Source organism: Carcharodon carcharias, chromosome 25 (genome assembly GCF_017639515.1).
Source record: "Carcharodon carcharias isolate sCarCar2 chromosome 25, sCarCar2.pri, whole genome shotgun sequence".
NCBI lineage: Eukaryota > Metazoa > Chordata > Chondrichthyes > Lamniformes > Lamnidae > Carcharodon > Carcharodon carcharias.
In genome coordinates, this window is record NC_054491.1 from 5,427,392 (window position 1) to 5,441,975 (window position 14,584).

Consider the following 14,584-nt stretch of genomic DNA (forward strand, 5'->3'; position numbering starts at 1 on the left):
TAATAGTTACATTAACCTTTTTCCTGTCTTAGACATCTTGTTTCTGCACTGTCATCTCCTTGAGCATATAAAAATTTAATTGCTGAACCACATGATTTGTTCTTAACCCCTACTTTTATTTAGTTAATAGTTACATTAACCTTTTTCCTGTCTTAGAAATCTTGTTTCTGCACTGTCATCTCCTTGACTATATAAAAATTTAATTGCTGAACCACATGATTTGTTCTTAACCCCTACTTTTATTTAGTTAATAGTTACATTAACCTTTTTCCTGCCTTAGAAATCTTGTTTCTGCACTGTCATCTCCTTGACTATATAAAAATTTAATTGCTGAACCACATGATTTGTTCTTAACCCCTACTTTTATTTAGTTAATTAACCTTTTTGCTGTGTTCGGAAGGCTAGTCCTAGACAATGACTCTTTTCTGTTACTTGAAGCTAGTAAATTTCCCCTGATTCCCTTCTCAACTATTTTTATCTCAGGCACAAAGAAGGCTACACTATTGATTAATTTCTACACTTCTCAAAAAAGCACTCCAGGTACATAGATCAAGTTCAACTTTTATTAAAGAAATGCTTTCGTAAATCACTTCAATATACTTCTAATAGTGATTTTCCGCCTTGGCTTTATCTTTAGACACCATACAATTACATCCTTCATTTTTAGGGTACTTTCAGGCTTGCAGGCCAGTGCTTGCAGGTCTTCATAACCTGGACAGTGATTCAAAAGATTATTGCCTTTGGTTTCATTTCTGATTGTCTAGAATTGTGAAATTTACTTCTTGCATAATATACCAATAGAAAATCGATAAATATTTAATTAAAGGTGAGTAAAACATTGATTGAAGATATGAAGTGAGGTTAAATATGTAAACAGAGAAACCAAAACAGTAATTGATAATTATCATTTAGGATCAATGATACCTTTTATGATTGGAAGCCATTTAACTTTGGGATCAGAGAATAAAGATTGTTACTTTGAATAATTGGAAGAAGTTCGATGGTTTGGGAATTATAAAGAGTGATTAGATTGGGAGTTATGTTGAATAATATTAATAGATGAATTAAACATTTGGATCAAATTCTTCTGTCTGCTATTAATGCTGCCATACACTCACTTAAAATAAATGGGCTGTGACCTCAAAATAGTAGATGCAGGAATTTGGCAAGCACATGTTAAACCTTTGTACAGTAATATGATTTCTAAGTTTACATTACTAGTGAAACCATGTCAAACCTAGCACAATAGCAGCAAGTCTGCCAATTGGCTGTTGGCACTTTTGCAAAGGATTTGTAGTTTGCAATACTCAAGATTAAGTGGAGCAAGATATTTTATAAAAGCTAAATGATTGTCAATTGCACAATTATTGGACCATTTCCCCTGAAGTTTTAGGAACATTAACAATCCAATGATATTTTAATTGCCAGGAAACAAAAATGTGACATACTTTTATTGATCATTTTGATGAATGTTTGCAGTTCAAGTATATTGGAATAATGGTTAGATTGGAAACCAGTGGTCATCACTGTAGTTCTCGTAACAGTATCACTCCAATGATAAATCTATTGACATAATCTACTGGCATTGCACAATAAACCTGTGGTAATTGAACATTATTGCACCATGAATCCAACAGACATTAATTATAATCTGCAGGATGGAATAGAATCCAAAGAAACATGCTTTTTATTTTAAAAGTGTAAGTAGTGAGGCTTTTCTTGTGTTTATTTTTGACTACTAAAATGCTAGTTGGTCAAGGGTTACAGTGCAACCGCTTGTCAAAGCTACATTTAAAAAAGTCAAGCAATTGAATGGCTGGCCCAAAACATCTGAGGCATTTTGGCAGTACCTCTACATTGAAGGTGTTGAATATTCAAATTGTGATGCTGTAGGCAGCCAAGCTTAGAAATATCAAAGCAAATACAAAAAGAAAGGATCGGAAAAGATGTGGAATTCAATCATGAATAAGAACTAAAAAAATTAAAGACCCATATTGACATTCTGAAGGACTTGCCTATATATTTCCAATAAAATTCAACTCTATGTAGAACAAGACTATTATTTAAATAATAGTCTTGTTTATATTATTTACATCCCTGTATAGAAGTCCAATAAGAAGTAGAATGTGATCTACTGAACTTGTTTGAAATGGCCACCAGTGGAACTTGAGACAGTGAGAAGCAGAGAACAATTTTCGTGATTGTGGCAAATATTCAAACTTCTTTTCTAAAAGAAAGCAAAAGTTTCTGAAAAATACATTTCCCAATTTTGGTCCCTTAAGGTTGAAACAGCAAAGGAAAAGGACTTAGTTTTTTTTATGTAGAAAAGACTTGGAATGGTTTCGGAGCCTTGCTGACTTCAAATGGTAATGACAAACCGTGTTGATAGGAATTGGGAAGGTCAACATTTCAAACCTTTTACAACAGCAATTCTCGAACTGAAATAAATAGCAAGAGCATATTAGCAAATCCACCCAGTGGCTTGAAGGCATTGGCACTTGATGTACTCTTGACAGTTGGAGCATTTGTCATCTTGCCAGTTGTGGTCAAATTGCTATTCCTTGCCGTTGATGAATATGTCATCTTGCCAGCTGTGGTCATCTTGCCAGCTGTGGTCATCTTGCCAGCTGTGGTCATCTTGCCAGCTGTGGTCATATTGCCAGCTGTGGTCATATTGCTATACATTGTTGTTGGAGCATAAGTCATGTTGCCAACTGTGGCGATCAAAGGAGCTGTGTGAAAATCATCATATTTATTAAATTAGCAAAGAATGTGGGACCTTGATCTTCATAAGTTGAGACTTTGAGTGCAAAAGCAGGGAACTTATGCTGAACCTATATAAAGCCCTGGTTAGGTCCCAACTAGAGTATTGGGTCTAGTTCTGGTCAAAACACTTTAGGAGGGATGGGAAGATCCTTGAGAGGGTGCAGAAGAGATTTACCAGGATGGTTCCAGGGATGGGGTGTTTTAATTACAAGGATAGGTTTAGAAATTACTTTCGGTAATTTGTTGTAGAACTGTTACAAGTTTCTAGCTCTGGGCCTCTAGAATGATTACTGCAGTGTTACAATTATCCTGAATGTCCCATTAGGGTATCAGCCAAGGTTCCTACTTCTGGTTATTTTCTCCCATCTTAAAGGTTCCAAGGTAAAATTCCATAGGTCCTTAAAATTCCCTGGCATCTCATCCAAGTGGGTAATCATTAAGAGAAACATTGATAAATGGAGGGCATGATAGACAATTCTGTTTCATCTGACACCCTCTAGGCAAATTGAACAATGATCAGGACAAAGGCACCAGGCCAATTGTGCCCTTCATAAACAATTAGCTAGAGAGGTGCTCTGGTCAACAGTAGTGCCTCATTGGCTTCCCCAGCTGAGAACAACTAACTCAAGATAGCTCAGGAAAGGAATCTGTACTCTTTTGGTCCATATGATTTAGTATTCTCATTCTTCTTGAATTCTATGCTCGAGGGCTGGCCTGACCCACAGTGCCGCAGCCTCCATCACGGGCAGGGCAAGCAGGCAAGTCTTGAATCCTCACCAGCCGGAATGGGGAGAAAACCCCATGCTGTTGGCACCAATCTGATCCGTATCGGCCGTCCAGTCAACTAAGACAACCGGCCCCTCAAAAAGCTGGAGTTGCTGTGAAAACATAATGAATGTTGTAGCCTGGAGCTATGGATAGTGATGGTAGATGCTCTAATTTCTTTTGATCAAATGGCTAACCAGGCATCTCTCCCACTCTTATCACCTGCTGTTTGTATGTGTTGAAAGGATTTCCAAGTTGATACTCAACATGGCCACATTATGAACAAACCTTCCTTGGCCATCAAGCCCTGGGTGACTTGAACCTGGAGCTTGTAGTTCAGAGGCAGGGAAGATACCCACTGTGCTGCAAGGCATCCAACATAGCATTACCACAGGCAAAAAAATTACCGATCAGATTATTGGGGTTATTGATGGAGTTGGGGGGAGGAGGTGGGTGGTGCTAGAATTCAAATCATTTCCTTAAGTATTCATACCATAAGAAATAATATTGACAAGGGGAAGTCAAAAGATCATTGAAATCAAAATCATAGAAAAACTTTTCATCATAACATAACCATGCATCCATTATTAAACATTAAAATAAATCCTACCTGCTTGGATGATTTTATTCATGACATATGTCATATTTCCAATCATGATATAGGCTCTGGATGAAAGATGGAGAAAACGAATGTCACATGTCCTTATTTATAATTGCATGTTAAGGCGCACCTTAAGTTATACTCAAAATCCCTCCAGGCAATTACTCTGCCCACCTGACATAGGCAAATTGGAAGACCCCCAATGCTATTTATACATTAATGGAAATCAAAAGCAACCTGATAAGAGGTTTATTTGCGAATGTAACGTTGCACTTTCCCTCATTTTACTCATTTGTGAGGCCTTTCCTTTGAATAATGAACACGGGCATTATTCTATCTTATATGTTGATCACAAGCTTTCTCACTGCAAGGATCTGCGTTTGGTCTAGTTATTTAATTTGACATATAAGAAAGAATTTGCATTTATATAGTGCCTTTTGTGACCACAGGTTTTACAGCCATTGAAATACATTTGAAGTGTTGTTGGGCGCTTAGAAGGTGGGATAGCAAATCATCTGGTATGTTGGAGTGCCCACTCACAGCTAAGTTTGCACTTTTTGCTAGCTTTGTGGGGGATGCGTGGTGGACGCCATATGTTTGATAGGACAGCTGATCTTTCCTTTTTTATATCCAGTAGCAGTCCTAGCCTACCCAACGTGAAGTATTATTAATATGATTCGTTATCAATGGTCAAATTATGTTAACCCAATCAAAGACTGAAGGACATATATTTGCTTAGTAACACTGCAGCCAAACGAATAATTTCTAAAAGATAAATGGGTAACTGTGAAGTGTCCCCTGTGCTTGCTCATCTACATTGGCACCTGGTTAAGCAACACCTAATTTTAAAATTCTCAATCTTGTTTGCATATCCCTCCATGACCTCAAAGCTCCCTATCTCTTTAATTTCCTCCAACTACACAACCCTCTGAGATAACTGCATTCCTTTAATTTAATAAAGCATCCCCGATTTTAATTTCTCTGCTATTGGTGGCTCTGCTTTAGTTCCAAAGCCCTAATCTCCGGAATTCCACCTCTAAACATCTCCACCCCACTATCTCTATTTCCTCCTTTAAGATGCTCCTTAAGTCCAACCTCTTTGACCAAGCTTTTGGCCATCTGACATAATACCTCCATTATGATTTGCTGTCAAATTCTGCTTCAAACTGCTCCTGTGAAGCACCTTGGGCTGCTTCATTATGTTAAAGGCACTATATAAATACAAGTTGTTGTTGTTTACAGACAGTTCCTTATGTGTTTCACAAGGAATGATTTTTAAAAATTCTTTCATGGGATGTGGGTTTCATTGGCTGGGCCAGCATTTATTGCCCATCAGTAGCTGCCCTTGAGAAGGTGGTGGTGAGCTGCCTTCTTGAACCTCTGCAGTCCATGCAGTGTAGGTACACCCACAGTGCTGTTAGGAAGGGAGTTCCAGGATTTTGACCCAGTAACAGTGAAGGGACAGCTATATGGTGAGTGACTTGGAGGGGAACTTCCAGTTGTTGGTGTTCCCATCTATCTGCTGCCCTTGTCCTTCTATATGATAGTGGTCGTGGGTTTGGAAGGTGCTGTCGCAAGAGCCTTGAAGAATTCCTACAGTGCATCTTATAGATGGTACACACAGCTGCGACTGTGTGTTGGTGGTTGAGGGAGTGAATGTTTGTAGATGTGGTGCCAATCAAGCAGGCTGCTTTGTCCTGGATGGTGTCAAGCTTCTTCAGTGTTGTGGGATTTGCACTCATCCAAGTGTTCCATCACACTCCTGACTTGTGTCTCGTAGATGGTGGACAGGCTTTGGAGAGTTAGGGGGTGAGTTACTCGTTGTACAATTCCTGACCTGTTCTTGTAGCCACAGTATTTATATGGTTAGTCCAGTTCAGTTTCTGGTCAATGGTAACCCCCAGGATGTTGATAGTGGGGGATTCAGTGATAGTAATGCCATTGAATGTCAAGGGGCGATGGTTGGATCTCTCTTGTTGGAGATGGTCATTGCTTGACACTTGTGTGTCTTGAATGTTACTTGCCACTTGTCAGCCCAAGCCTGGATATTGTCCTGGTCTTGCTGCATTTTGACATTGACCAACATCCTGCACAATTTTCTTGTCTTTGTTGACAAAATCTGAGGCCCTTTCAGATGCTGTCCCTACTGGAGAAACAGCCTATGTACAGTGCACCAGGTAAAAGCTACAATTCACTGTACAAACTCTACTTAACTCATGTATGTTCAGATTGGCTAAGTTGTATTCTCACCACCCCAGATGTAGGATTCAAGGGAGTAGGACAAGCTGTATTGGTGTTAAAAATGTTACATCAAATATAGATACAGCATCCATGACAAATGGTGCAGAGGCTCTTTACTCCTTTGTATTGCATTCTACATATTACACTTATGCCACCAACAGCTTCAGCACACTGAATGGACATGAAGGGGAAGCAACTTATAAGACTTTACAATGAGAGCGATGAAGTTCAATCATACCTGAAATTGACCTGCAGATCCATGTTTTCAGGTGACTGCCACATTTCAGTGAATGTTAGGTTTTTTGAAACATAAATTCCTGTACATTCCGGGGAATTATTTGTCCAATTCCCAATGCCCGTGTTGTTATAGGAAGCTGAGAGAGCCACCCTAACATCAGTGCCATTTCCACTAATGGTAACTGGGGAAAAAGCAAACGCACTGTATTGTTATTTGCACGGAATACAACACATGAAAATACGTCAATTTAGCTTTATGGGGCAGCCTGTAGGAGTAAAGCCATTTTGTTGAAATTTGAAAGGTATATGAACTTAATTTGTATTACGCACCAAAGTATCAGCATCAATGCTACGTTGCAATATTTTTGGAATGTGGTTCAAAACTAATTCACTAGCAAAGGAAAAACAGAATTTTCCCTGCGCTTGTGTAAGCTACAGGACTTGATTAGAGACTTCACTGGTAAACAAAATAGCAATGACCAAAAGCTTTGATGTAGCTGTTGAAAATACTATCCCATGTTCTCTTTTTGGGCACTGATTGATCTTCTGGTTATTTCCCAGCACTTTTTATGCTTTATTACACTGGTGAGGCATCATGCCTGCTACCAGCAAGACAAACAAAGATCGAAACGTTAACTGTGTTCCTCTCCGCAGATGCTGCCAGACCTGCTGTGTTTTTCCAGCTATTTTTGTTTTTGTTTCAGATTTCCAGCATCTGCAGTATTTTGCTTTTATTATAAAGATGGCCGGCATGCTTGTAATTTTCCAATATGTTCTGGTGAGGGGTAGGGTAAGAGGGCCAGATTATCCTCCGTAGGATGGGTTTGGACTTTACCCTGCTATAAGTCATTAACTAGGCTGAGTGTAAAAAATAAGGAATAATGTCAATGACAAGCATATTAATTACGGTTGTTAGAGTCCCTTATTTGACTATAAGTCCTGTCAATATGGCTTGATCTTTCTTTTGGTTAGTTTTTTTTTAGCCATATACAGTTTAATATTCAACTCAGTGATACTGCACTGTCTCAAAATGCAGTAGTGTGGCTTGTGTGAACACACTACTTACTACTAGATGCAAATTTTTATCAATATTTAGTTAAAGGATCCCCATCCAACATTTAAACAGGATCTTCTCTTATCAAGTACTAATGCACCAGTATCTCCAATAATGACAGCTTCTACTTTTACTCCACGAGTAATACATGGTATAGGTTTGGAGTTTCTTTTTTTATTAAGTTTCATGATTTTGATTTTGATCACCAAGGTGTGATATCAATGCTGAGGAATTAAATACTGTCTATTTTCAACATCAACCACTTCCAATTTGAAATCTTCACTCTTGCACAAGAAAATGATTTATTTCAATCTCTGGCAAGTGCTAGCTCCAGTGCAGGCTTTCCTATCAGCCACACATATTCCCTTTGCAGCTTAATTGGGTGAGATTGGCACTTCAATGCTAATGTTTTATGGGGTCTGTTCTTACTAGGAACTGGATTGAGGGTGCCCATGCCCAATTAAACAAGATCCACATAATTATCAGACAAGGTCAACGGTCACCCAATCAACCAGAGCAGAATTCAAAGACAGGACAGAAAGACAAAGAAAAAATCTTCCATTCAGACATTTTTAAAAATATTCTTCAGGTAAAGGTTTCTGCTTTGCCTTTCTCTGTTCCTATTTGAAATGTGGATTGTTGGCACTAAGGAAAAATGCATCGTGCTAATATCATGTACAACCAAATTAACATTTGCCATTTTGGCCCATTGAACGACAAGCATAAAAACATGACTAACATCATAAAACTGCCAGTCTCTTTGGCCAACATGTCTTTAACTAGTGAGAGCATAAAAACTATTGTATTGATTTAGTAGTGGAGCTGTTGGAGGTTGGGGATAGGCACATTTTTGTAGCACAGATTACAAGAAGTGTCTCTCTATATCTGACCATCACATTGACCTATAGTGTTCAAAGCAGTCAGCCAAGTTGGAGCAGCATTCCATTCCCTAATGCCAGTGTCCTTCACCTGGAGCAAAAACTTAACATTTGTCCTAAAAGATATAAATTAGTGGAATCTCCACTGAGAGATAGAAGTTACAGATTAGGTGTATGTGTAGATGTAGGTGCGGCAATGGACTGCTAGGAATATTCCACAACTAACATAGAATTCCAAGGCCAGATATAAATGAAGAGCTCTTCTTTCCTTTAACAAACCCCATCTCAAAGTGTGCTTCCTGCAGCACCCTGTCTAATATTTCTGATCCTTACATCAGTCAGTTATTCAGGATAAATTGCAAATTAGTGTGGAGATGTGGCAAAGTTTTGTCAACTGTTCTGCCTCTCAGAGACTGTTCACCCCCAGCTCAATCCATATCAGTCATCATGTAATTTTCTTTAAAATGCCTGTTCTTGGATCCTTCAGCCTCTCCAATTAAGGCTCCCATTCCTCTCAAAAGAGTTTTAAATGGACCATTTATAGTAAACACTGTAAATTCATTTTTTAAATCTATTACAAATAATTTTAGTCTCCACCCCAAACACAGCATCAAGTGCACCTTGGTCAAGATAATAGTGACATCCTGGGCGATTGAAACATCAGCTGGGATTTTCTGACCCGCTGTGGTGGGACCTGCTGCCGGAGATTCAGCAGCCCAGCCAAAAGTCCATTGAATTGCGGTGGGACCACACAATCTCGGCAGTGGGTGGGGCTGGAAAATCCCATCTATCGTGTTCAAAAGCCCCTTATTAATCTCAACACTTCCATAGGCTGCAAGATGACAACCATGCTGTTGTAATCCAGCACTTAAGTTTCCTGATCTCATTCCAGGGCGGTGTGATCCTATGGTTATATTCTCTATAACATCAAAGCAGCCAATACATGCCCTCCTCCTTGTGCCCACCATCATTTCTAATGCCCTCCCCTCAAGGGTTGCGTCAATCAATCAGCTTGATCAAAGAGGTGTGTTTTAAATAAGGGGTTGTAACTCTTTAGGGAGGAAATTCCACAGAATAGGATCTAGGCAGATGAAGGCACAGTTATCAATTCCACCTCTGTAATATTGTTTGTTTCCAGCCCTAGTATATGTCCTCATTATCATTTTAACCTATAACAACTTCACTGCTGGAATCCTATCCTGCACCATGGGTCTGTTCACATCTTGCTGAACCCCATTGTTCCCCATTTCCAAATCACTGATTTCAAAATCCTTGTTTACAAATTCCTCCAGGGTCTCATTCCACATGAGTTGTACCCTCAGCTCTTCCAACTTTCATGCTGTGTATTATTTCTTCCCCATGCCTTTCTTTCCAACATTAGTGGCAGAGAATTCCACCACTTATTCCAAAGACTCTGGAATTCCCCTTGAACGCCCCTTTCTAACTTGCCACATCTCTGCATCTTGGGAAGCTTTAAGCCCGATCTCTGTAATCTTGTCCTCAGCCACATCCCTTAACTGTTTCTTTCCTTTTGCTGAGGTAATTCCCCAAGCAAAAGTTAAGACTAGAGACACAGTCTAAATGCGAGTTGTTGTTCCAGACTGGTGTATGGCCTCATACTTATTAGGAAGTTGGCTAATACTGAAAAATCTCACTTCACCACAGCTGTCAGAAGTGGAGACATCCATTCCAGTTTGAAAACAATTCAAACTCAAATTTCGTGAGGGGTCCATTTTCCAACCCAAAGCTCCACCCATTGTTTCAAAGGGAGAAGAACGAAAGTAGGGACATTATGTTCCCAATAACATCTACACAGGGTAGGCTAATTGGACAAATTTGGAAATTCGTCTTACCCCTTTTCTTTTCTAAAGGTATTTTCTCCAAATGACCATTAGTCATGTGTGAACCTGAAGTATTGGCTTTTTTTTTGAGTCCATCAACTAAGCATTTGGCCACCTGTCTTTATGTCTCCTTCTTCCCTGCAGTGTCAATTTTGGACTGATAGTGCACCTGTCAAACACTTTGGAGGCATGTTTAAAATGCTATTTCAATGCAATTCTTTGTTGTTGCGGACAGTGTTATAGCTGTTGGTTGAGCTTGCTACCCCTGGTACTATTCAGCAGGAGTTACTGGATAGCTGACTGCAGCCTGTAGCGGGAGCCCCATCCACAGCCAAAACCTGTGGCGTGAAAAATCGCAGACTGATGAGAATAAAGCACGCAATGGAACTACTGCATTTTAACCTTTTTCCCGTTCCTTTCCTAGCTTCGGGGGAGGTGAAAATTCCCTTACCTATTTCACACTGCTCTCATTCAGGACACTGGAGAGTGGATGCTGTATGTTTTATAAAAAAAATACATTATATGCCCTTTTTAACTTCCACTGTAAAGTGAAGACTTTTTATTAAGCACATATTTAAGTGTACTAATTTCAATTTTAAACAATCCATTTGCTATCTGCAAACTACATTTATTGCACAGTGACTGCAAAAGTCCAATTAGTGTCTTATGTTATATCTATCTTTGAAAGGACTCATACAAAAGTGTATTCTATGTATCCTCGTGCTAAGCTGCTACTTGTTCCAGAACCTCTCACTTTATTTCTGTGCAGCTGCCAAACAGGAACTGTTGCATTGTGCACCGCACTTGAACAAATAACGCAGGCAATGTGTTATTTAACACGAATTGATTCAGGTAGCCTGCTCTGAGGTCAATCAAAAACATGGATTGTTTAAACTCAGATTTCTATGACACATTGAAATAATTCCTTAAACACAGAGAAACAACAACTTCTATACATCCATGCTGGAAGATTCCCTCTCTGCACTAGGTGTGGGAAATTCATAAATTGCTATTTAAAAAAAAAAACCTCTTGCAGAACAGGTATAAGTTCTTGGCTCTGAGAGTGAAATAGCCATTGCACCTCACAGCTCACAAAGTAGGGTGAAAGCAAACTAAAACAATCTTTAAAAAAAAAAGCTAGATTCAATCATCTGAGTGGTTTCTATGGAATGGAAAGCATACTTATTAATGCAAACTTAAAAAGTTTTACAGGAAGATTAAAAATGTTTTACGAATGATTGAACCCCAAGAAAAAATTATTGTGAAGATCAACAACTTACCTTTGTATGTTTGATTTGGTTTGTAGTATTTTGGGGAAACTGTTAAATTGAATGAGCCTCCAGAGGTAGCATTTTCTAGCATGCACAACTGCCATGAGGCAGATGCTATGCACTGAAGAAACAGGCAAAAAAGTAGCACTGGTAAAACTGAAGCCATTTCTCTCTCTGCTGGAAGTTCCTCTGAATTGCTTAGGAGATGAAGTGTCAGCAGTAGCTACTTTAGTTCTGATGATTCTTGAATATCAGGTGCAGTGTTTAAAACACCAGGAGGACAGGAGGCACCTCCCCACAGGATATTCAAATGCAGATAATTTGAATATTGATGACACGATGTAATGACATTTTTCCTGCACTGAGACCACCTTTTTGAACAATCTTTCTTGTTTACTGAAACTAGCTCCACTTCCTTCACACATTTTGGACAAACTTGGATAGATTTTGACTTTGCCCAGATGTGTCAAATGGTTAATAACACTTTAGGCCATTTGATATCTCTCTTGAGTTTTATTCCTATTGACTTAATTCACTGCCACCTGCCATCCTCTATTGTACAAAGTCAAAACCTACCCCAATGATTTTTAAGACTTGACATTATTCTGGTGCAGATATAGCTTTATGGTATGAACAGAGGGTTCAAAGGCAGGGAATTTGTACTGACTTCAGTGCATTGTCTCAGATAGTACATTAATTTAAAGGAAAATCTTACAATGAAGTCACAGAAAGAAAGACTTGCAGTTATATAGCACTTTTCACAACCACCAGACGAATCAAAGCACTTAACATACTTTCAAGCGTAGTTCCTGTTGTAATATAGGCAAACACAGTACCTGTACAAAATATTCTGAGGCTTTATGAGGGTAAGAAACATGCATTAATGTGGTTCCTACATTGAAACAGGGGCTACACCTCAAAAGTACGTCATTGTCTGTAAAGCATTTTGAGATGTCTGGTGGCCATGAAAAGAACTATATAAATGAAAATCTTTCTTTTGTTTCTTTTTCCCTGTAATTGCCAATGGAGACACTTAACAAACACAGGCGCCAGAGCTTTTCTTGGACACTTATTTGATTCGGTGGCATAATGCATTGCCAAATGGTTATTTCAATCATACAGCATTGATGTTCTGTATAACCCTTTAACTGCCAGAAAAGTTTAGGTAGATAGCAGATGCGATAGTTAGAATGGTGGGAGCTGTGCTATTTGTTTGCAACTGATTTTCTTGAAGGCATATACCGATACCAGCTATTCCTTTGAACTTCTTCCTGCTCAAAAAAGGAGCACTGACTTATTTTTCTGAGGTTTCAACAATGATTGGGTTGAGGGCAGGGGAGGGTGGGGGGAGAGGGGAAGGGGGAGGGGGAAAGGGTAGGAGGTTGGTAGGGGGGGGGCCACAGGAGGGGGAAGGAACCTCTCAGTTTCCCTCCTGAAACAATTATCTTTTTCACATCACAGGCATCAGTAAGAATCCTTCAACTCTCGCTTTCATTATAATCTGTTGAAGCGTCGTGTGCTACTCTTTCCCTCTCTCAAGCCCCCACACTCACTTATGTCCACTAACTTCATTTTCTTACAATGCAAACTGACAACACACTGGAATGGTTCTTTTCTTTTTAAGAAGGGAAATGGATTTTACTCAAATTTTGGTGATAATGTGTAGAAACCGAGAAAAGTAATTTAACTATTACATGGCAACAGGAAGAAGGAAACCTAATAAAACAGGTTATTTTCATTATGCATGGTGATATTAATAGATAATATATTAATCAAATAAAGTCAGACCAATTCATTGTTTCTGTTGCCAATAATGATAGTGTTATGCTGATAACAGCATCATGTTCCAGAATGGTGACGAACTGTTTTGTTTGAATGGTACATAGTGGGAAACTGCTGATTCAGTCACCTTGACTGAGCTACTTGTTTTAGGCCCCCAAGAGAGTAAAACTTGACAGGGTGGGAAAGGGGTGTCCACTCCAAACTCACCCCTTTGTGCCAGGAGGATCGAGTTAAAATCTCAGCCCAGCTGAGAACTGCATTTATACAAATCCTTTCACCCAACTAATGGTGTCCCAAAAACACTTTACTATCAATGAAACACTCTTCAAGTTTAACTACTGTTGTAGTGTATGAGACATGGTATTCTTTATGTACAACAAACTCCCACAGGCAGCAATGTGATGATGAGCAGATAATCTGTTTTTAGTGATATTGGTTGAGGGATAAATGTTGTTCACGACCCTGGGGAAACCTTCCCAATTCTCCTCCAAAGCAATGCCATGTCATTCTTTATATCTCCCTTAGAGAGGAGCCAGCGCCCTAGTTTAACACATGATCCAAAAGAACGCACCTCCAACAGAGCAGCACATTCCCTCACTGTCATCCTAAGATTCTGTGCTGAAGACTCTTAATTTAAATGATAACTACTTATATTTATATACAGCACCTTCAATCTAATGAAATGTCCCAGGGCGTGGGCATTCTGAAACAAAATCTAACACCGAACCACATAGATACTAGGTCGGATGACCAGGGCTTGGTCAGTGAGGTAGGTTATAAAGAGTGTCTTAAAGGGGGAAAACAAGGTAGAGAGGCGGAGAGGTGTAGGGAGGAATTCCAGAGCTTGGGCCCAGCTCGCCTAATGTGGTGGAACAATTAAAATGAGGGATGCTCCAGAGTTTAAAATTAGATGAATGCACACTTCTCTGAGAGGGCTGTAGGCTGGAGAAGATTACAGAGATAGGGAGGCTTGAGGATGAGAATTTTAGAATGGGAGCCAATGTTAGGTCAGGGAGCACAGGCTGTGAGTTAAGACATGGGGCATCAGAGTTTTAAAGGCCCTCAAAATTACAGAGGGTAGAACGTGAAAGACCAGCATTGAAACAGTCGAGTCAAGAGATCACTAAGGCAGGAATGAGGGATCTAGA

General features: G+C 39.4%; 1 protein-coding gene across 1 annotated transcript; it reads right to left on the reverse strand.

Moving 5' to 3' along the window:
• Window positions 1-549: 549 nt before the first annotated feature.
• Window positions 550-11,906, reverse strand: LOC121269733. The gene is made up of 4 exons (XM_041174601.1): window positions 11,664-11,906; window positions 6,612-6,792; window positions 4,142-4,197; window positions 550-2,732 (listed from the first exon to the last, which is right to left on the reverse strand). Exons 1-4 carry the CDS (start codon window positions 11,818-11,820, stop codon window positions 2,419-2,421), a joined length of 708 nt encoding a protein of 235 aa, XP_041030535.1. The 5' UTR covers window positions 11,821-11,906; the 3' UTR covers window positions 550-2,418.
• Window positions 11,907-14,584: the final 2,678 nt, after the last annotated feature.